At 50.2% G+C, this 23,648-nt stretch overlaps 1 protein-coding gene and 1 long non-coding RNA gene across 2 annotated transcripts in view; one reads left to right on the top strand and one right to left on the bottom strand.

The window, feature by feature from the left end:
* The window catches only part of LOC146756715 (uncharacterized), a 7,342-nt gene extending 3,162 nt beyond the window's left edge, over positions 1 to 4,180 (top strand). Inside the window, exons 2-8 of the mRNA XM_085524084.1 lie at positions 23 to 162; positions 1,184 to 1,252; positions 1,394 to 1,465; positions 1,557 to 1,658; positions 2,362 to 2,505; positions 3,030 to 3,171; positions 3,357 to 4,180. Of these exons, the coding sequence (XP_085380210.1) occupies positions 150 to 162; positions 1,184 to 1,252; positions 1,394 to 1,465; positions 1,557 to 1,658; positions 2,362 to 2,505; positions 3,030 to 3,171; positions 3,357 to 3,453 (639 nt within the window). The 5' untranslated portion in view covers positions 23 to 149 and the 3' untranslated portion in view covers positions 3,454 to 4,180. The remainder of the gene's footprint in view (positions 1 to 22; positions 163 to 1,183; positions 1,253 to 1,393; positions 1,466 to 1,556; positions 1,659 to 2,361; positions 2,506 to 3,029; positions 3,172 to 3,356) is intronic.
* Positions 1 to 23,648, bottom strand: part of LOC146756705 (uncharacterized) — a 378,411-nt gene that overhangs the window by 206,684 nt on the left and 148,079 nt on the right. The window lies entirely within an intron of this gene.

Below are 23,648 nucleotides of genomic sequence, written 5' to 3'. Positions count from 1 at the left end.
TATGTTGTTTTATTTACTGCAGAAACAGCTATTCGAACCGCAGAGAGAGGATGGACTCATGCCAGCCGTGTTAAAGGACCCATCGGTGACGAGAAGTGGGAGGTAGCTCCCGGGAGTGACGACCTGAAACTCACAATGCGACAAGCCCAATGGGTATTCCAGGTAAAGGCTTCCCCTGAAGAACACTACTGCTGCTGAGAAGAACTAAAAAACCCCTCGTAGCTGGTTGCAACCCAGTTGACGAGTGAGGCAGAGGAGTGAATTGTGGGGAAAGATGGGCCTTAGGGGTATCCATTGGTACTTGGGGATTCTCACAGTGATCACATTTTGTATAGCAGCACAACGCCACCCACACCAAGCTTCCTTACATCCCTGTGTGACCTGGTACCTATACAGCCCAGTCTAAACCAAAAGGGTTACTATTTTTGCCTAAGCTCAAACCTAGGGAGGGGATACTGTAACCACCCAGGCTCATATTACTGTGCCTATTAGGGATGTGCAACTATTGCCTCAAATTGGGCACCTGGGGCTGGGCAGGATAAATATCTACAAGTAGGGCATGGACCCTATGGGTGCATACCTCCTAACCGAAACCCACAGTTGGGAAGATGGGCTGTGTGGGGATTAAAGACAGAGAGAGAGAGAGAAACATCTGCCAGCAACAATGGATAAATGTAACGAATCCAGATAACCCAGTGTGGCTGTTAGGGAAAATATGGGGTGTAAGTGACTTGCGGAATCCAACTCTATAACACATAGATGGGTTATAAAGCAGGTATGTTTATTCCAGTGCTGGGTGCAAGGGGGATAGCTCCACCAAACTTGCACATGGACTTGTAAAATCGTGACACAGATATAGGTACATCTCATACATAGTCAATGATTTCTCGGAATTCTGATACATATTCAATAGTTGTTTAGCATGCAGACCCCCTCTTGTTCTTATCAGGGGGATGCAACTCCTCTTCTGGTATTTACAACATCTATTCTCCTCCTTGCCTGATGACTTCCGTGAGGTCTCACTCCTTATCTGCATCCTTCCTGCTCTCCCAGGCCCCTTGTTTCCCTGTGCGGAAGGGAGAGAATAGTGTTGTGAAGGAATCCCTGGCTTTAATTGCATCCTGCGACCTTGTGGCTGAAGGGATGCTCAGTAGCAGTTGCTTTGTCCTGTGTTCATTTGCAGATTTGACTAGAGGAGTTGATCCAGCTTCCTCTCTGAGATCTGGAACTGAAACTCTGTCGGATCGCGCAGGTACGTCATAGCTTTGAAATTCTTTAGAGAGCTTTTGCTGCCCGTTTCAGTGCCATTTCATGGCACAGTCCCCTGTACGCTCTGCTACTCAGTTGATGCTGTAGTGTGTGGCTGAAACTTTTCATGGGTCTTTGGTTGCAGAAGTGCCCCCAGTGTGGGCCCTGCCCGGTCATCGGTTTCCTCCTGTGCTGGAGCCCAGCTGGAATCCCAGCAGTGAGTACTCTGTCTTCACTGACTTGTCTGACTCGCCGCTGATCTTCAAAACTTCATGCACGTGATATTTAACTTCATACATTCTGTTAAGGTCCAGAAAGAGAAGAGGATGAATACAAACGAGGAAAATACTCTCAGGGCTCATCCCATCTCCTGAAGCGACTGCTGAAGGAAATGGAGAAGGCAGAGCGTGGTGGGTATACTTCAGTCTGTTCACTGTGGGACCTGGGAAGCTGAGGTGTGATATGCAGGTGTGGGCAGGCTGTAGCCTGCACAGCAGGAAGGAATGGGTCAGAGCCGTGCTGCAGCCGTGTTCCATGTATCACCTTGCAGGTGCTGTCAAGCACCAGAGCTGGTCTGCTGCCAGATGGTCTGCATCCAGCCAAGACCCAGAGGCAGCTGCTCCCCCAGCACAACCATTACTTGTCAGAGCTGCTTTGTGCAGTCGTTGGCACCCAGATGGCAGCAAGTGGCAAGCGCTGTGCTTCTGTTCATCCAAAGCCCTCCGTGCAGCTGAGCAAGTTCAAGGCAGGAGAAGCATCCCGAGCAGGGTTGGCTGCCTTTGCTAATGCTGGAAATGAGGTGGAGATGCTAATTCTGAAGGCTTGGACTGTGTGTTAGAGCTTGGATTTCAGCCTGCAGCTACCTGGCTGTGATGGGCTGGTGACAGCACAGAATGTGAGGGCCTTGCACAGGAGCTGATTCCTCAAGAGGTGTGAGGGAGTCAGCATTGTCCAATAGCTGGGAGGGCCCAAATGCCTTTGGGTAACAGAGGGGCTCACAGTGTACTTGGGGGTGGGGGGCCTGGACTTTACCTGAGCTCGGGATTGGAGAAGCTCAGTTTTTGATGAGGGCACGTGACATCCCACTCCTACTGCCCTGCTTTCTTTCTAAAGGAACGGACCAACAAAGTGAGCGGGATGCACTCCAGGAAGGTGGATATCCCACACTGCCGGTCCCGGATGCACTCCAGGAAGGTGGATATCCCACACTGCCCATCCCGGACAGAGGAATGCAGGCAGCACCAACCAGCATGCCAGGTAATTTCTGTCCCATGATCATACGGTGTCACAAACCAGAGTCACTGCGTGCCTGCAGGCTCTTGCTGCCAGCTCTTGCACACCAGGTCAGCAGCCAGACCTGAGCGTGTGAGCATAGAGCACATGTAAAAGAAGCAGGAGTGTTTCTCCCCTGGGCTGGCTCTGGCTGTGCCCTGTGCTGGCTGAAGCCTGACCTTCAGCCTGGGGGGCGTCCCACAGGAGAGCTCAGGACACGCATGCCGGGAAAAGCATGAGGGATTCTGCTCTGTAGCTCTCCCCACAGACCAAGCCCAGACCCCAGAGTACAGCCCCAGCTCTCGGCCCAGAGGAGGACACGGGTAGTGCCTGTGCAGCCTCTTCGTACCCAACGAGAGGTGGAAGCAATCCTTCTTGTCCTCCGGTGCTTCGGCACCAGAGACGGAGGCACCCACTGACAAAATGACCTCTTGGGTCCATGAAGCACACTGAGAGATTATCTGTAGCGCAGCTGAAGGTAACGTGGGACATTGTCTCATTTCTTCCAGGGATGAACACAGGCAAAAGCACAGAGGCTGCTGCTCACACATCTGTGCGGAAGCGCCGCATTCCGGTGACGGTCTCAGCGATGCTGCTGCCTGCGCTGGTGCTGGCCGTTGGTACTGTGATATGGGTGCTCAAAAACTACCTGTGAGTTGGCCTTTCCCCAGAACACCTTATTGCTGCATTTGGCAATGAAGCATTTGTGGTGCCAGGATCCTGGACGGCCAAATCAGCCGCTGGCAGTACACTGCCAGGACTCAAGTTGCAAAGTCTTTCAAGTTTCCCCTTATTTCCTGTCAGTGAGTAGTGCTTTCTGAAACTCATTCTCACAGAGCGCGCAAGAGGGAAAAGAGAGCAGCAGAAGCAGCAGATGGAGCTGGGGAAGGCAACGAGACAGACTCTGACCCAGTCAAACAAGAGTCTCCGTAATAGCTCCAGTCCGTTCCATTCTGCCATTGAAGAGGCCAGAAGTCTTCAAGGTCATCTGGAAGACCTGGAGCTTGAACTCAAAGCCATGAAAGAGATCCTTGGGAACAGTCCTGAGTGCTGCCTTCTGTCAGAGGATGGCCCTGAATGTGAGAGCAGAGCTTTTGTCCTTCATCCTGCATTCTCCAGGACAGGTATCACCAGCAGTTTGAAGATTCTTAGCTCGACACAGCTACATTCCTGTTGAGGGTCCTAATGAGGACCCAGAAAACGAGCTTCCTCTGACTGCCGGACAATGCGTAATGTCTTTGGAGATGTGGGTGAGAATGGCTGGTTTCAGGGAGAGCTGACAGATGGCACAAGAGGACTGGTCCCTTCCAATTTGGTTGCGGAGCTTTCAGTTGATGAACTGGATACACCTGGAGATCCTGTCAGAATTCCTGCATTGCTCCATCTGCAAGACTACCATTGTTCCACTCAATGGAACAACTCGATGTTGAGCAGAATGTGGTTGAGCTCCTTCGGGAACTCTCTGAGGCGACTGACAGCGGAACTGCATAGCTTTATTGTATATGAAAAACAACCAAACAACTGTCCCCTCCCTCTCCCTTCCCCTCGCACCCCCCTACCCCCCCCCCAAAAAAAAGACAAAAAAACCCCCAAAAAACCCTAAAAAAACAACAAAAAACAACCCACCCTCAATAAAACAAAAAACCAAAACCAATTAAAATCTCAACGCTGTTCTTTTTCTGGGATACACTGAGGTGACGCTTCTTCTAGCTTAGACTTTGCAATGAGTTTGTGTCACGGAGTTCTCTCTAGAGCTCACTCGGTGACAGCGGGAACAAACCCAGGGAGAGAAGGAACAAAGAACCTCCCCTCTCTAACAGCGCGGTGCGGGGGCAATAAAGAACTGGGGGGGGGGTTGGCACTCACCTCTCATCGGGGTACCATCCCGTTCTCTGCAAGCCACGATGTTGTGGGAAGCTGTGGAGGAACTGCTCAAATGTATTCTCTCTATGAGAGGGGAGCAGGTATCTCCTAAATGCATATCCGAGCTGGTAAAATGGGCTCATATGAATGGACATCTTCAGGAGGTGGCACTGATGTTCACTGTAGCCGAATGTCGAGAAATAGTCGACCATATGTGGGACTTTGTTATCTCCAAAAATAAGGAATACAAAATAAATACATTGAAGAATATGCAAGCCGAGCGGCAGTTCGCTGCTGCTGTGGTACAAGCTCTATCCGGACCTAGTGCTCAGTCAAGGTCAGAGCTTGACTCCCTGTTACCAGGAGGTTCGTACTCTATTTGCTCATCAGCCTCACAAGTCAGGGCTGCTGCAGAAGCCTCGAATAATCCCCCGTCCTCGACCTCTTCAACGTCTCTGGCAGATCCGGTTTTGGCTGGTGAGGAAGGTGCGGTGGGGGGGGGCTGAGGGGTGTGCAGAGCAGCAAGAAGCTCCTGAGAGTGAAAGCGACTCGGATAATGGTGGGAATGAGAAAGCGTTGGAGGAACATAATAAAACATTAACTGAGGAGCTGCAGGACTTAGAACTGCGTACGAAGGAGGCATCAGTCTCTTTGAGCGTTTCACCGATGTCTTTACAGCCCCTGTCTATGCAATTCCCCCCCACATGTAGCGATCCTCCACCTTTGCGTTGGTCTGGAGTCATTAGAGACATGATATTGGAGGGACCGTGTCAAGCTGTGTTTCAGCTCGCTTGCCCGCTGATAGACGATCAGCAGGGAGCTGCTCGGTGGGAAGTGCATCATTGGAAATTGTTACAGCAGGCTGGTAAGACTGTGACTGACTATGAGATACGATCTGAAGCTTCTAAGCAAATCATTCAATGGATTTTCACTGAGGATACTCATATGACACTAGACACTTCTAATCTTGTGCGGTTGTTACTAACACCACCAGAATACGTTGTTGGTCTCATCTCAAGGCAGAAAATAGCATCCAGCCTTTATAGTAACTGTGTTTGTGTGTTTCTTTCCTAGTGGAATTGCTTTGTAACTTGCGGTGTTATAAATAATATTAGTAATGGTTTGACATAGTGTGTGATTTTCTGTGTTACCAATGCAGTCTCAAGAATTAGAATTTTAGGCATTATCCATAGATCAAATGTGTGTTAAAGAAAGGATTTGATGTAATCAGTGCTGTAATCTATGGGAATAGCTCTTTTAGTATGTTAGTACTGCTCACTCATGATGTTATTAGCCTATTAATTAGCTTTTCTTAATTTGCAAAGACAAAACCTGGAAAGGAATCCCAGGCAAAGGGATGACCCTGTATTGTAGAATGGATACGTCTCTTACACCCAACTAATTGGGATTTTAAAAATATGACCATGCATCACTTGAGACAAAAGTGCATACTAATAGAACTAAATTTGATAGTTTATTCTGTTTTCCAGGCAGCTGTTCCACCTGGGCTCTGTATCACGCACTGGCCATGCGGATATGGTGTACAACTGGAAGAAATCCTTCAGACCCTGAATGCAGGAGAGAATCTGTGATGGGTGAGAGAGGAAAGGTGCACTTTGAAGCAGGGAAGGCCCTGCTGGCACAGCCTGTCGCAGCCACCACCAACACGGTTTGCTGTTTCTCAAGGGTCAATAAGTAATAATGCCCCTAGTGATACTCCAGCACATTTGTCCTCTAAAACTGGTTCTATCTGACATGCAACTTCATAAAGTTCAATTATCAATTATTAGCTCAAAGGCATGGTTATGAGCATCCTAAAAGCATTTGTTGCACAATAGTTAGTGGCCATTAAAAATCAATATATCAGAGTATATGAAAGTTGAAGACTTTTCCTAACTAGTGACATGTGAACACAATGGGACCCTCATGGATTTATTTCCAGGTTGCAGAAACTTAGGTTGCAGAGCAAACGAGTTTGTTCTTTTTAGTAGGTTTAACAGTAATGTTGTTATCTGTGTTTGACTTGTCTCTTTTTTCACTTCTAGAGGATTGTCAATCGAGGTCTTGATTGAGTTATAATGGTTATGTTCTTAATATAAGTAGTGTTGTTATTCTATAGGCAGTAGCTTGCTAATTAATAAAAAAGGGGGGGTCGCCGCGCTCCGACCCCGCAGAGCTCCACTCCATGCGGTACTTTGAAATAGGGATGACGGAATCTGGCCCCGAGCAGCCCTGGTTCTTTGAAGTGGGGTACGTGGATGGCGAAATCTTCGTGCACTACAACAGCTCCGGTCGGAGGTACGTGCCCCGCACGGGGACAAGTACCAGTGCTGCGTGGAGCACGCCAGCCTGCCCCAGCCCAGCCTCTACTCATGAGGTGAGTGAGGGGATGTGGGGCTGGGGGGCTCTGGGCTGCCCCTTCCCCTGCTGACAGCCCTGCTTTCCCCCAGAGCGGTCACAGTCCAGCCTGGTGCCCAACGTGGTGGGGGTGGTTGTCGTCGTTGTGGCCATTGCCATCATGGCTGGCGTTGGATTCATCATCTACAGACGCCATGCAGGTAAAAGTGGAGGGGTGTAGGAGGACAGTGGGGGCTGTGGGGGGATTTGAGGCTCCCTCAGGAGCCCTCAGCCTGGCTGTGATGTGAACCTGTGCTGATGCATCTCTCTGTCTGCAGGGAAGAAGGAGAAAGGCTACAACACGGCGCCCAGTGAGTGATGAGGGCAGCGCTGTCCCCCACCTCTGCCCAGTGCCAGGGCAGCATTGGGGTCCCCGCTTTCTCCCAGGGTTCCCCTTCCTGGTGCTCAAAGCTGCTCCATGCCCCACAGCAAGAACAGGGCTGGGGGTCATGGCTGTGAGAGTCCTTCCTTGTTTTCTGGCTCCAAGCTTGCTTCCTGAGGTGTTTCTTGTGAGAAGACTCTCAATGATTTATTGAAGTGGCAAGTAATGGGTGCTACCGTGTGACAATCAATATCACTTTCTGGGTATCTGAATATTTGAAAGCACCTTCCTTCAGAGCTGTTTGCCTCCAGAAGAGTGCTCAGGACTGTTTATGAGCGGAAGATCTGGCCCGGGACTAAATAGCTCCAGCTTGGTGTGGGAAATCTGGGTAATGAAGCCATCGTGCCCTGTGAAAAACAGGATGCGGATGGGTATCCCTGCTCCCTCTTATCTGCTGGCAAGGCTCAGAAGATGGGAACAAAGGAATTTCTGCTAAGATCCCAGAGCCAGAAGCTTCCATTCCAAGGAGTGCTGACTCAACTACTTTGGATTCGAGCTGTCACTCCAAAGAGAGCTGACTTGACCACTTTGGACATATAAATAAGTTGGTGCTACCATTGGAAATTGTCATCGTGGTCACCATTAACAGAACAACGCCTGACGACCCACCACGACTGAAGACCAATGACTGAACTACAAACCTCGATGGATCCATGGTGGTGAATATCTCCCTCTTGCTTCCTACAGAGACTCCTTGCTTCTATTTCATATTTTTACTGCATTCCCTTCCCCATCACCCTACACCATAATAGCGTCCGTCCTCCCCTTCCCCATCTCCCTGATAAAGTCTTGTAATAAACTGGTTGGACCAATGTTTGAACCGTTGTTTCTTAATCCCGCACCAGGTATACGCATATCAAAGAACCTTGCCTCCCTCCTACAAACTGGGCTGAGACAATGGCTCTTCTTACCTTACAGGCCAGGAAGGTGGAACCAGCAACTCGAGCACAGCTGCAGTGTGGGGCTGGGGGTTGGAAGGGGTCCCTGTGCTCCTTGTGCTCCTTGTGGTGCTGCACCAGGGCTGGGCTGGGACTCTGCAGGGAGCTGAGGGCTGGGATGTGAACGTGGCCCTATGGGACACCATCTCTTCTTCTTCACACAGGAAGTAACCAAACCGTCTGAGTGCTGTGCTTCAGCCTGCAAGGGGCCAACTGGCCACACGAGCATTTGGGGTCGGTGATGAACACAGCCCCATCCCCTCTACCTCTCACATCTCCCTCTGCTTCCTATGCTGTTATGCTTTTCCTGTGCTGCTTCTTGTGAAATAAAGTGTTGGGCTGTTCTGTGCTCAGCCTGCCTGCATTCTGCTCTGTGCTGTGCTCAGGGTTGGGGTGTATGAGGGGACCTCTCCTCATCCCTCCTCCCCCCACCCCACACTCTTTGCCCATTGCTCCATTTCACACTGCTGCTCTCCTCCTCCCCTTTGCACTCCCTGTGCCATCTGCAACGCTTTGGCATGAAGACATGACTGGAAAGTTCATCTAGTATTGGGCTGAGCTGTGCTTCCCCCCCATAACCCACAGTGCTGCCACAGCCACATTCTGAGGGCAGACACCCAGCTTCCATAACCAACCATGCACTGAGGCTGAGCTGCCCACACCCCCCATCCCAACCTGCTCCTCTACAAAACATCTCCGCTTTATTCCATACCAATCCCAGAGCATCCCACTCTTCCCATCCTGCAGCGGGGAGCGGAGACAGCCACAGCTCCCCATGTCCCATCGTATCCCACTCCAGCTGCCCTGTGGTCCTCAGTGCTGCAGCAGCCGGCTGTAGGGTTGTCTCGCTTCAATTTAGGAGTGAAGCAAAGGTTCTTTTGATATGTTATGCCCGGGTGAGATTAAGAAGAAGAACATTCAAATGTTGATCCGTTTATTGGAAATACATTCCAGTTTATTGGAAATAATAGACAGTTGATTCCAGTTTATTGGAAATAATTGACAGTTGAGGAGATGGGGAAGGGAGAGGGACAAATGCCAAAATTAGGGTGATGGGGAAGGGAAAGTAGGCGATAGAAAAAGGTAGAAAAGAGCAAGAATTACGTTAAACCGGGGAATAGTCACCTCCTGAATGCAGCTGCGTCCCATAGCACTTTGTTAACGTTGGTCCGGGGCAAAATAAGCGTAGGGGAGAGCAGCAGCGAAGTAGCAGGCCACAGATCGATGAAAAGCAGAGAAGATGGTCAGAATAGCGAGGTCTCAGGAAGTGGAGTCTTGGGCAGCGAGGTCCCTCAGAGCAGAGTCTCGAGCAGCAATCCCAGAAGAGATAATAGGCAGCAGTAGGACAACGGTGGAGGAATCTGAGGTCAGATACCTAGATGCCCACAAAGGTTCTTCAGCATGCAGGCATCTTCTTCAGCATGCAGGCGCTCGCGTAGAGAGGCATCTGATGACAGAAAACATCCTTGTTTCCATAGTGAGGCATCTGGTGTCAAAAAACCTCAAATTTGGGGTTTGTCCGTGCCCTTTTTATCCTTCTTTCCAGCCTTCGAGACATTTCGGGACCGCTCAGGTCAGAGTCCTGTGATTTCCTCAGAGTTGTCAATCTTCCTTGAGATGGGCCAACATGGAAGACCACTTGAGGGACATTAGTCCTCAGAGATGGCCATCTTCCTTGAGATAGGCCAACACAAAAGACCACTTAAGGGCCATTAATCAGTATCTTATCTCCCTTTGGTAGCTCCCCGACTTGTCCATCTCCTAAACAAAGGGATTTCTCGAACCTTGGTTCCTGTGTGTCTCAGTCCTGGAACCTTGGTCAGGACTTGCCTGAACTTGTCCATTTCAGCAAACTTTGAGACAGTAATGTAAAAAGCATGGCCTCTTACAAGGGTCCATTGCGGGTCCTCAGTTCGGTGGGTGTCCCCATCTCAGCCATCGTGTCATGCTCCAGCACCACAACATGGTCTGCCTTCTCCAGCATCTGGGGTTGATGGCTGATGAGCAGCATTGACTGGTCCCCCCTGTTGGGTATTGGGTAGGTTTGTGGCGTGGCATTAAGCTGGTACATTCGGTGCTACACACTGTGTGTGAGTCCCGTCCGTTCCTGTGTGCGGAGGCACGGTACTTTCACACAGCAGCCTTGATTTGTCGCCGGATCGGGAGACGACAGCCTTCATGTCAGAAATGTGGACAAATGCTTCTGTTGTCTGAACCGTCTCTTGGCCCTCAGCACAATGATGCGCTGCCTTTCCAACCCTTCACAGCACTGCTAGGTGCCAAGTGCTGTGCTTTAAGTCTGTTGTACGATGAGTGGCAGCAGAGACTTTCCAAGTGAAATGCTTCATGCTGTAGATAAACAACAACAACAAATACAGCTGGGTTAATGTGGTTGTCTTCCTGTGGCATATTAGTTGAAGCAAAAAAGAAAATCCCCATCCCTTCTTGCTGGTGCTCTTGGCCACCCCCAGGAAGGGCTGAAAAGCTCTTCCAGGTCCTTTCCTTTCAGCCTTTGCTGCAGAGGGTCCCCACAGATTCCATTCCAAGATCTCCCTAAGCCTCCCTGTTTCCTACAGCTGTAGGCACTGATCCTAAAACAGCTGGGCTCTGTTTCCAGCCTGTGGGACCACAGGAGTTCCTCACACCATCTTCTGCAAAGCCAGAGCTGCCCACAGTCCCCCACAGCCACTCTTCCCACTACATACGTCAGGGTGCGGATGCAGCGCGCTGAGTCCCGGATGTTCCACACTTTGATGTACAACGTGGACACGGTGAACACCAACCCCGTGTGGCTGCAGTACTTGATGGAAACAACATTATTTGGGTGACCCTTGAGGGAAGCAATTTCCTGACCTGTCACCAAGTTCCACATCTTACAGCTCCGGTCTGTAGGAAGAAGAACGTGCCTGAGAGAGTTGGGCTGGGGAGTTCCTCCGTGGCGTGGAGGCACTGACTCCTTCCCAAGCGCTGCCTCCCACCACCCACAGCTCCACTCCAGGGCAATGGAGCCAGCCTGCTCCAGCACCTGGACATCAGAAGGCAGGGACAGGGGAGCAGCCCAGAAGGAGCCATCCCTGCCATGCACCCCAATTCCCCACGCCAGCCTGGGGAGATCTATGAGACTAGCGCATAAAAAGCCAGCAGCCCCCACACCTGTTCTGTCCAACATATACCTTTTTAGGCAGTGAAAAGCAGTTCATCGGTGGCATCCAGGCAGAGCACAGGCTTGGTGTGTCCTTCTGCCACAGAGACGCACTGCAGTGGGGCTGTCCGGGCATTCTTGGTGCCACCCACTGGATTAATGATGACCCCTGCATGGGAAAGAAAGAAGGTGGGGTAGGTATGTGGAAAGGCACAGCACTGTAAGGTCCTACAGGCATGGGAAAGCACGAGCTGCCTCACCCCCAAGCATCTTCCACTTCCTGGTAGGGCAATGGGCCCCTCCATCTGAACTCAGGCATATCTGAGCAATCATCTTCATGTTAAACCTTGGCATCTCCCCACTAGCAGCCCCTGCCTAACAGCTCTGCCCAGGTGACACAGACTGTGAGACGTGATGCTCACGGCCTCTGCTCTGAGCCAGGAAACTCAGCTCATTGGACCTCAGCTCAGTTGAGGACAAACTGCACTTTCTCCATTCTGAAGCTCTGCCAGGAACGCTTCATTAGACCAATTTCATGGCAGTTCCTTCAAGCTGCCAGCCAGCCTGTGGTTGGCAAAGTTTGGAAACGGAGCTGTACTCCTTTTAAAACCAACAGGATGACAGGGGGCAGCACTGGCATTTGCACCCAGCACCCTGTCCCCGATGCTGGCTCAGAGGATCCATCCTCACCAAACGTTCTTCCAAGGGACGCCCTGCAGGCACCTCATCCCTCCGGCCACAGCATCTGCCAATCACTTCCACATCAGAGTGTTCAGAACACTGAGGTCCAGCAGCCCCACTGCTGCAGTCCTGAGCTATGTGGACACCAGCAGCTCTTTCCTGCTGGCATTCCAAGCGCCGCCTGGGGCTCTGAGCTATGCTAAATCTTTTCCTATGAGTAGGCAAAACAAGGCAGGAGGCTGGAGAAGGGCAGGCCCAGGGCTGCATGAGGTCTGCATTAGTCAGGAGGGTGAAGGTAAGCTCATTAATAATTCGGGTTTCAAAGTCACACGCGTGCGATCTCCTTCTCAATTAGCAGCTTTGTTCACACATTCAGCAGCTCTCCTCTGACCCCTAGTGTTGCTACTGGTCTCGAAGTGACACCGAGACCAAAGGGAAATCCCGGCTCCCCAGGGTGAGATGCGATCAGAGCAAACAGCTCAAGGCGACAAAGCACACACGCGCCTGGAGCCGTGTATCCAGTGGTTGCTGAGAGCAGAGCACCCATCAGCACCAGAGGTGCTCCTAAAGGGCAATGAGAAGGTTGTCCTTGCACTGGGACAAACTCAGGAGCACATTCACCCCAAGGCTGAGCTCTGCACAGCAGTGACTTGGCTTCTGGGGCAGAGAGCTCTGCTCACACAGGACCCAGCACTGCAGAGATACAGCCAAGAGTGGGGAACGCCTGCACGTGTTTCCCTGGAAGATGCTTGCAAGAAAAACACACTGACAGTGCCCAGTGTTGCTCACCCCAGCATTACAGTCCTGCTGGAGAGCCAGGGATGGGACAGGACATGCTGACAAGAAATGACACAGAGTGTGTGATGAGGACCTCAATCTGCTTATTATGTGGATAATGCAGAGAGGTCTGGCTGACAGAGCTTCTCACTGTGTGAGTCGGTCAGCAGTAGAGAAAGCCAGCATGGAGTTCTGTGAGCTTTTGCAGGGGACGAAGAGGCGCAGAATCTGCTACCCACCTTTGGTACTCTTAGAAAGTTAACTGAGAGGATTGGAAGGGAGACCATCAGCTGACCAAATGGACACCAATAGGTCAGGTCCTGATCAGACCCGACGGAGGGCCATGGCTCCCAGACCCTATGCCACTCCTTGTCAAGGGCAGGAAACACGTCTGTGTCAGGACCCCAAGTGGGCCCTGCTGGCTGCCGGCACGTTGGGTTAAGCCGGCACCAAACGACGAGCCATCCTGTGCACCGTGAGGATCCGAACATCTCAGCACCAGTTTTGGCCAACAACTCCTTGGTTAATGTCTCCAGTGCAGCCAGTGATTTGACGTCAGCACTGGGCAGCGGCTGCTGGTAACGGCACATGAGACAGCATTGCTCCCAATGTGCCTGAAGGTCCGAACTGGGAATCCAGCCTTCGTGCCGGACTGATAGTTCATGAGCGGGGGAGACCTTGTTCCTGGATAGTCCCCCAATGGTGGACATTCAGAACGATTCTGCACAGCCAATATGTTTTTGTCTTGTTATTTGGTTATGGAGTGTGACATTATAATGCACACTGGACAGAACTGGATTGCCACGAAGATTCTGTACAATAGTGTTACATTGAACTTGGAGAAGTTGTAACTCCATTGTGTACTGTGCTGTTATCTTGAACTTGAATGCACCGTTCTCTACAAGTTGACTAAGTGTTGCCATACAGCATTTCACAATTTTTAGGCAGATTGCTGTTGTGTGCTTTCAGGTTTGTAGTCACTGCAGCTGCATCTCTTTGGTATGTTATTATGACAGTTTCATTGTTTTTCGCATATGTTTAATGATTGATTCATTTGCGGAATAGCCTTAAATGTGCAAATCACCTTTGGGGTAACAGGGAGTGTGCAGGGGAACCTTTACAGGGGCTGGAGATGATAAAGAGGGGGGAGATGTTGGGTATTGGGCAGGTGGTGCCTGCATGCACCAGCAGTGGAGTCATGGAGGTCATGGGTATCTGATAGGGGCGGTCACCTGCACCATTAAATAGGGTTTGTGGTGCGGCATTAAACTGGTACTTTCGGTGTTACACACTGTGTGTTCTGGTTAGCATTTGGGCTGCTGTGCTAACAGATGTGTCTGGGGTTATCTTGTTTTAAAATGGAAGGGCTCGTAAGGAGCAGAGGGATGTGAGGTATTTCTAGTCCGCTTCATGCTCCCGATTCCAGAACCCTTCCAATTGTGAGGAAACAGAAGTGCTGAGCTGTGTGCGTGTTCCATGGTGCAGAGTCCAGTGACAGTTGGTGCCCGGCATCTGTGCGGGGCAGCACCGAGGTTGTTAGAAGCATAGGAATCTGCCAGAGAGGAATCTGATGTGAAGGTACTAAAGGTAAAAGGCAGCATTTCTATCAGTACTGGAGGAGGGAAGGGAACTTTGTCCTTAAGTGCTGTTTTTGTTCCCTTTGTCATGCAGTCAATCCAGCAACTAACTTGAGGACCCGACTTCTCCTCTCTTTAGTTTAGATTTGGGGAAATTCCCTGAAAAAAAAAAAAAAAAAAAAAAAAATTCCTCGAAAATTCACTAGTGTCTGTGTGAGTAAAAGGTTCCAACTTTTATTGACTATCGAAAATGCTTAGCTCAGAAATGTGCAGCACTTTAATGAAAGAGTTCTGAATCACTTGAATTTGATCTTCTGTCTGGCCTGGTTGCAGGTTTTACTGCATTTGGTACCTTAAAAAAAAAAGCAACAAAACAAATCTAAAATACCAAAATATTTGATTTTTACATCAGAAAAGAAAAAAAAAAAAATGAACCAACCCAAACCCTTGTTGTGGCTGAGCAGAACGTGCTGCAGCTCCATGCAGTGCTGAGTTACAGTATACAGGCACATGTGTGTGGATTTGTGTATTGATACGCACTGGCATGCTTTTGCTGTACAGGTAATAAAGACGGAGGATGGTTTTTGTGGATTCTTCAAAGGTGAAGAATCCTTGAAGACCAGAAATTCCAACTTACAGAATTTGACATAGGCAAAGTGAGGAGGAAAATTCTTCCTAACCTGTTATAATTAATTAATTCACGGATTCAGTGTTGGTTCGGCCGACAGGAGAAGTGAACTGCAAAGCTTTGAAGATCACTGTATTTGCTGAGGTTGTCCAGGTGGTTGAGCTTGAAGACCTGCAGCGGTCAGACAAATGTGTTGGGGTTACTCACTGCTGTCACTCGTGGTGTTGAAGGAGGGGCTCCATTGGAGGGCTTGCAGCCGTGCAGCCCAGGGACTCCGTGCTGAGTCAGGGTGATGTTACTAGAGTTTGACCAGTGTTGAGGAGGGCAATGTTTTGAAACAACTGCTCCTGAGAGACTGATTGGATGAAGAGAACAAAGCTGGGAAGACGGGTGGGCATTCCTCATTCTTTTCTGCTTTTTGGTGTTTTGCTTAGGGTTCCTTTTCAAAAGAAGATTTCACTGATCAAGACTGTAGAAGACTTTCAGTCCAAGGAAGCATGAGCCAGCTCTTTGAGAAGCACAGGAAGAGCTGCACAGAGATCCCCGAGACCAGAACTGCTTCTGTCCGCTCATCCAGCATGTCGATTAAAGGAAATGATTGCTATTTCTACTTCTATTCCACTTGTAAAAAGGTCTGCTTGGGTTTTTTCCTTCATTTTTTCTTTCTTTCAGTTCTGAAGTTAAGAGGAATGGGTAGAATAAGTAGAAGTATTACTGGTCTTCAGCAAACTTCATAACTAATTGCATTGTACAATAGAGCAACTCGCTAAAAATGAGCTCAAAGCATGGCCAGTTCTCAGGCTGTACTATTTCATTTTCCTCTCTTGGTTTCCATTGGGTTACAGGGAGACAACTGTCCCTTCAGGCACTGTGAAGCCGCTTTGGGCAATGAAACCATCTGCACGCTGTGGAAGGAGGGCCGCTGCTTCAGGAATGTCTGCAGGTTCAGGCACATGGAGATCACTGTGAGTGTTGGCTCCTCAGAGTTTATCACCAAACCCACTTCTCATTTCTTTAGGTGGGCTGAATGTGCTTTTGCAGATTAGGTTCATTTGCTTTGAAATGATGATGGTTCCTACGGTTAAGAATAGGGGAGGAAGCAGAGGGAAGAGAGCTCAATGGCATTGGTATATCATAGCAGAATATTCTTGTAGTTGATACCAACAGTGTTCTATCAACAGATACTAAAGAACCACATCAATCAGACAAGCATTCTGCAAGGTGTGTTAGTTTAACCCCTTCTAAACTGGTGTCCTCACCCACAGAATGCTAGGAAAGCTCTGTGAGCCTGGTGCTCCCAGCCTGCGCACGCTTCAGAGTGGTGTTTGAGTGCTGCTTTGTGGCAGTCTGCTCACTGGCACCATCTGGAGCTCAGTCTCCCTTTGCAGATCTTAGGTCCACGTTACCATCAGCTCTTCTTCCTTTCTGTCTTCAGAAAAAACGCAGCATGATTTCCTGCTACTGGGAGAACCAGCCAGGAGGCTGCCAGAAATCCAACTGTGCCTTCCATCACACCAAGGGACGTTACCTCAATGGGGTTTTCTTTCCACCAAGCCAAAGTGAGTTTGTCTTTTTTAGGTACGAAAGATTAACTCTATTACTCACAGGTGGGTATAGTGTCATAAAGAACGCCAGGTAACGTTCACTTGTGAGCTGATAGATAGGTTCAGAGCTGAACTTTGTGCGCTTCTGATACCTCAGTTTTATCTTGCATGCTCAGCTTCTCTCTGCTCCCGTGGCCTTTGCCTTGCAGGTTGTTCTCCTGCATTTAAGCTTTTACTGGGTGTCAGGGAGATGAATGTTGTGTAGGGGGGGATTTCTTTGTTCACAGAGAAGCCATTTGGATGGGCAAGTGGAGACTCAGCATTTATCTGTGTGGGTTTTCAGCCTTGCCTGCCATCTTTGTGCAGTGGATAATCTGATTGAATTCCTACCGCATAACTGAAGAGACTGATTTTTTCTTTGCTTGTACAGACCAGCTTTCTAAGGAGGGAGAAGAAACAGAAACACCTGTCCAGCAACCAGCTGAAGAAAACCATCTTGGATTGCAGATAATTTCCACTACAAAATCTGATGCTGATACAAAACAAGGTATTCCAGGATTAATCAGAAGCACTTGCCAATTAACTCCAAAGCAATTCATTGTACAAACACAACAGAACATAGGGTTGCTGAATGGAATCAGCTATTTCCATGATCTTGTTCCTACCTTGTAACTTCATGTGCCTTTCAGATTAGGAAGGTAAACTCCTTTGTTTACATCATTAGAGCAAGACGAGGCCACAGCATGGAGTTTAAGTGCCTGTATGTGCATCTTTTCAACCAGTGGTGAAAGCCACATTTGCTGATAGAGGAATCTAATGTCATATGGATGGGATAAAGTAAGGGATAAAGCCTACTTTTAATATCCAGAAGGATGAAAGGAGGGCAGCAGACAGACATCAGGTCCATGGTGCTCTTAGCTATGGGGAGAGCTGACAGGGTTTGTTCTGCATGCTTCTGAGCAGGAGGCAGTTTGCAGAGCTGTGGTCCTCAGCGTGTGCCTCTGTCCCTCGGTCTCATTTACTGCTCTGTGTTCCCAGATGACAGTTTGAATGCTGGAATAAAAACACTTGGATCAGAAGGACCTTCAGGAGCTCCTGCTCATCGGCTCAAATCTCAGATTGTTCGTGTGCCTAAGAAGGAGAATGTGCGGACACTGGTCAGCACTGTGATGCTGCCTGCAAAGCAGGGTAATGATGAGTACCTTTGCTTCCATTTGGTGGCTCCTAAGTGGAATGGATAAATTACAATTGGGACTTACCCTGAGTGCATTACAGTTGCAATATTATTTTGTGTCAGGGCTGTCAAAGTGGTGTCTTTTGGTTGTATTTGTTTTGGGTGGGAAATGGGCTCACAAGACAGTAATTCTGTTGGTTTCTGTCAAATAAGCACTTTGTTTTTCTTTGTTTTAGGGGAGGTGCCTGTGAGTCAACTGAATACTGCTGATAAACCTGGAAAACGGAAATCCTCTGTAGGTAAGGGCTGCTTGTGAGCTGCTGTTTGGCTGCCTCCACGTAAATGGGAGGGCACTGCTGAAGCAGGAGGGAGGAAAGTGTGTCGTGGGTCTGTGATGACTCCAAGTGGCACACAAGTGTAGCAGCTGAAAGGTGAATTTGAGAACATACACTTGGAGAAACCAAAGTTTGTGGTTGACTTGTAAAAATCTTTCTCCAAAGGAATTATCTTAGGAATGTTGTTGTTTTCTCTCTGTAGCTGATGTCAGTGGCCTTCCGCTGAAGCGCAGCCTCGTAGAAAGGCTGGGGAAGAAGATCGAGGTTGACAGAGCACCAAGGAGAGGTAAATGGTTATTGGTGTTTGCTTCACAGATTCTCTAGGCTTTCTGCTTATTCTTTCTCAGGAGCATTGTTGTTGGGAACACGTATATTCTGTAATATTATGACAAATCTAGAAACTTGAGCTCTCGTTGTAATTTCTTCTAATCCTTATGCTTCTCCTTTCTTGATGATGACAGAGAAGGGTGCCAAGCCAGCAGGGGAGATCTGGAAGAAGAGACGACTGGAAGAAGAGAAGCAAAAAGTAGAAGAGGTTCTTACTGAGAAGAGATCTAAGGATAAGCGCAAGAAGAAGAGAATTTTCCCTCCACCTGAGCCTGGTAACGTGAAACTGGAAGAGCCACCGCGTAAAATCAAGCGATTGGAAGAAATGCATATTAAAAGCTTAGAAGAAATCAAGCAGGAGAAAGCCCTGCGGATGCAGCAGATCGCAAAGCCAGCAGGTAACGAGGTGTTTCACTGTCTGCTCTGCTGAAGTGCTTCCCCTGTCAAGCAAATGGAGTTTGCTTAGAATTGCCTGGGCTGTTTCTTACCAAATGCAAAGGCAGGAAGTGCCAGGATGTCCATCCATGTGTTTTTCCATTGAATCCGTGGTGTCTGCCTGCTTCATTCTGGAGAATTCATTCGCTGTGAGGTTTTGTAATTCAGTTTCTCCTGTACTTTCTTTCTGCCATGTTTTTGGTGTGGCATGTTCTGTGTGTTGACACCAAGGTTATCTTCATCTTTGGCGTGTTGCTTGTTTTAATATGTAAATGTGTTTGTAAAGCATGGATTGAGTTTTTAACATGGGGGCCAACCTCTGTCACAAAGGTCAGGGGGGTGAGTTATTCATTGGGCAGGTGAGAGAGGCTTCGTGAAGAGACAGCATGTGAAGGAGGGAAGAGCTTGGATACTGTATGGACTGCGAGATGTCGCCTCTCTCGTGTTCTTTGTTATTGAATGTGAGGAAATAAGCACATGGAGGAAACGCTGGCACTCAGGTTTCTTTCTATGCTTGCTGTTGACCAAGTGATTTTCTTTTTCCTTGTTTTAAAGCACCTGGAAGAGAAGAGGAAAAGACTGTGGAATGGAGCAGGGCTGCTCCCAAAGCTGTCTCTGCACCCGCAGAGGTGAGTCCCTTCTGTAGATGGACACAGTGACACAATTTCTTCACATGTTCTTGTGTCTCACTGCTCACCATGTGCCACCATCATGAGTGCATTCCTACCTTCCTGCCTTTGGTGAAGAGCTGCAGCCATGTTTCACAATCCTGGTACTTTCAATGGCTTTCCCAGACAGCTTTGCACTCCTCAAACTCAGAATTGATCTGATTGTATCTGGCAGTGAGGCAGTAACCCTGCTGGCACCAGGTACAACTTGTGAGGTTAACGTGGGAGCACTGGATACAAAAAGGTCACGATGGCTTCGTGTTCAATGAAATCAGACTGTGGGTGGATGTTGTGTAGGGGAACAGGAATGACTTTCTGTTGCTCAGATAGAATGTGGTATGTAACAGCTCTAGCACTGTGCTGATTTAAACGAGCACTGAAGAAGAGGAGCCTCCAGCTAAAAAAGCAGCTTTGGTAAGGAGGGGAAGAAGTGTCAGTGCTGTCCTGGTCAGGCTGATACTGAGATACAACTCCTGTAGAAAGTGTGGAGAACTGAAATGTTCTGCAGGTTTCCTTTCAAAGTAGTCACTGTGTGCAGGATGCTGGATGAATGACAGTGTGTGCACAATGCTCTGCAGCCCTGTGATTCCTCTGTAGTGTGAAGGAATTTGTCCATTAATGCTGCATTGTTAAAAAGACCTGAGTTGCTCTGCAGACTTCCCGTAGTTGTTAACACCCTTCAGGAGCCCCTTAGCCCCCATGTTGGGTTCAGGATCAGCAGTGCTGAAGGAGAAGCACTGCAGAGGAAGGATCTCCTGAGCAATCTTTGTCTTTCTTTGACTTTGTCTTCCTTTCTTTGACTTTGTCTTCCTTCTTCCCAGACTGCTGCTCCAGCCCTGCCGGAGGTCAGCCTGCTCACCAAGGCTGTAGAAGATGACACTGAAAAGTTCATCTTGGAAATCTCAGGAGGGGAAATGGTAGCAGAAATTGACTTGGACCTGGAGAAGGAGGAGGATGATCTCCTTCTTGAACTTTCTGAGATGATTGACAGTTGAACTGCATAGTAGTTATTATAGTATGTTTAAAAAAACAAAAAAAAAAAAACAAAAAAAAACCCTTTAATTTAATAAAAACCTTTTCTTTTTGGTTGGATACCCCAGGGTGGTACTTTACTAAAAGAGTCTTTGCAATAATGAGTCATAAAGCACAGCTGAACTGGTAAAAGATTGGCAGACTGCATTCCATTGTCCTGAGTTTTCCTGCTGGTCAGAGTTGAGGTCCTGTCCCTGATCCTGGTTGGCTCCTTTCAGCAGCAAGAGAAGAAAGCAGTGGGGATCTGTGCCCTGGGATGTGCCCAAGCCTCCAGCCTGGCACCCACCTGCCTGGTGCTGCCCCTGGCACGTGTGGTGCTGGGATGAGGGGGGAGCCCAGCGGGTTCTCCCTGCTGCTCCCTTCAAACCAGTGTGCGAGGTATGACCCACTGACGCCATCACCCCGGAGTGGGGCACAACGCGGTGCCAGCATCATCATCTCTGCGGGCACTGCAGCGCAGTCAGCGCGGCTCGGGGGCGGGGGGGGGCAGAAAGGAGTTGGGAAGGAGGGAGGAACCTCACAACATCCCGCAAACGGCCCCGGTGCCAACACCGCCCACCGCCCGCCGTCCCCGCACCGCAGCCCGCGCTGCCACCTGGCGGCTGTCCCCGCAGCGCTGCCGGGGGTTCCAGCAGCCGGGCCGCCCCCAGGATGGGACAAATGCGGGGGCAATTAAATTGGATGGAGGAGCCGGAAGGGACCGAGCGGGTCCTGAGCGCTTCAGGGCTGCCCTGAAGTTAAGCACCACATTCGGGGCATTGTCCAAACGCCACTCGGTCAGTGACGGGCTCGGGGCATCCACCACCCCCCAGAAGGGCCCGTGCCTGCGTTGGACCACCCCCACGGCAAAGACGCGTTTCTCAGCCCTCCCCCGCTTCCTTCATCAGTTACGGGCAGCTCTGTGCCATTCCCCTGCTTAGGAAGCCACAACGAGCAACGGGACGGATTCTCAGCCCCATCTCCTGCAGCTCGGACGAGCCGGGGGTCCTCAGCCTCTCCTACAGGATGAACCTCGTAGCCCTTACCAGCTTTGTCGCCTCCTTGCGATGCTTTCAAGGACCTTTTTGTAGGGTGGAGTGCCCCAAAATGCACTTTGCTCCCTGAGCTGGCTCACTGAGCCCAGGCAGCTGCTCAGGTACATCCCAGAGCCACGGGGACATCCCTGCAGTCCCTGAGGACCCTGTTCCCATGTGCTCACTTCCTCACAGCACCCACGGCACAGAAGGACAGGATGCACATCAGGACGGGCGGCTCCCAGCTCTGTTCTTCCCCATAACAGTCAGCACTGCTTTGTCTCTTCCTTTCAGTAACGCTTTATTTGTGAAGACAAAGAGGCGAGGAACAAACACATCCATCGGGAAACAATTCAAACCAACGTACATCATGAGAGCGAAATAAGTTACACTATTTACAGGAACACATCGAGGGATCAAATATTTGTACACACCTTGACAAACCCAGAGCGCAGTGCTGGGCTGCACCACCCAGCAGAGAAAAAAAGCCTTCACCAACAGGAGTTGGGCTCTGTACAACAGCTCTGAGCAAGAAAAGGCACCTGCTGCTGTGTGGGATGGGCTGATGGAGCAGGCAGTGCAGCACTGCAGAGCAGGGAGCAGAGTGCAGGGTGGTGGTGGGATGCAGAGCAGTGAGCAGCTAAAGGGGCAGAGCTGCTCCACTGGGAATGGGGACAAAGGCCCGGGGTGGCAGGAAGGTGAAGGGCAACGCTTTGCTGGAAAGGCCTGGGGGGGGAGTGGGACTGTGCTGGGATCCCTCACAGTTGGGGTGGGAGCAGCACGGGGAGAGAGGGGCAGCTGGTGGGAGCCCTGGGGAGGGTGATGCTGCCTGCAGGATGGAGCAAAGCAGGGGTGAGCACGCTGCAAGGCAAGGGGACAAGTGACAGGTGCTCTGTGGGATCGTACCTGGAGCCCATCCAGTGTGGGATGGGAGGGCATCCCTGGGAGCAGACTGCCCAGGCAGGGAGCCCAAAGCAGCTGTGCTTTTGGAGGCGCTGGGGAGGAACAACGCATCCTTGTGCTTCTCGCAGCTGGCCAGGCTGGGGACAGCCCTACAGCCTTGTCTTTTGTGCCGGGAGAGCTGCAGCTCCCTGGAGGGGCTCACAGTGGTCCCAAACACAGGGGGCCCAAACATTTGGACTTCTGGGTCAACTCCAGCCCTTGTGTGCAAAGCTCAGCTCCAGGCAGTGCAGTGCCCTTAGCAGAGCATGAAGCTGGCTCCTGTGTGCTGGGAGGAGGAGATCCAGGAGCAAGAGGCAGAAGCCAGGAAGAAGAAGTCCCCCAGCTCTCAGCAAAGGAAGGAGCTCCCTCCCTGGACAGCAGTTATTATCTCCATGCTTGACACCACCAAAGGCACCGAGGGAGAAGCAAAATTAGGTGCACAGAGGCTCAGAGACCACAAGAAAGCAGTGCAAGTCCTGAGCCCTAAAGGAGCACCCAGCACAGTGCGAAAGGACGGAGCCCATCTGCAGCCCAGCCCTGAACCTTCACCCTCTGTGGCCAAAGCCCTCAGCCCCAGCACGGGGCCTGCAGGCACCGTGCTCTGGGGCATGGAACAGATGGCAAAACAGGCAAGTGCAGCCCCAGGGCCTCCTGCTGCCTGCCCACAGGCAGAGGCAGGGCAGCAAGGGAAGGATCTGAAGAAGCAGAGGCCAAGAAGCCACGCTCACTGGACTGCAGCTGAGTTGGGACTTTGTGCTTTAGCATTTGGGGGACCTGCCCCCCCAACCTGACAGCATGGCTCAGAGCTGCCCCCCCACAGCCCCCTGTGATGGGGAGCAGGGCAGAGCTCTGTGCCAGCTTCCTGGGGCTGTCCTCATCATGTTCAGTGCCTGGGACAGGATCTAGATTGAACTGCATTTTGGGGACAACAACTCTTAACAGCATTACGAGATTCAGTTTAACTCAGATTGCCTCGACCTCAGGCAGAGGCTGTTACAACACCAGAAACCCTTGAGCTCCCCAGCCCACCCCCAAAATGAAATCAATGACAACAGCACCCAGCTTGAACCGTGAGGTAGCTACACCAAATCAACACACACCCTCCATCTCCCCAGATCAACACCCCCCCACTCTTCCACATGGGAGATACCAACCCACACAGGTACTGAGACACCAGTACCTATGGTACACCCAGCTACAGCCACACGAACGCAGACATACACATCCCAATGGAAAAGAACAGGCTGAGAGGGCAGCGTTGCCCCCACCTCCC

This window comes from Coturnix japonica, chromosome 26 (genome assembly GCF_054131305.1).
Source record: "Coturnix japonica strain WE chromosome 26, WE-NBRP24, whole genome shotgun sequence".
NCBI lineage: Eukaryota > Metazoa > Chordata > Aves > Galliformes > Phasianidae > Coturnix > Coturnix japonica.
The sequence above is the reverse complement of the archived record's forward strand: the minus strand, read 5'-3'. Positions and strand labels throughout refer to the sequence as shown.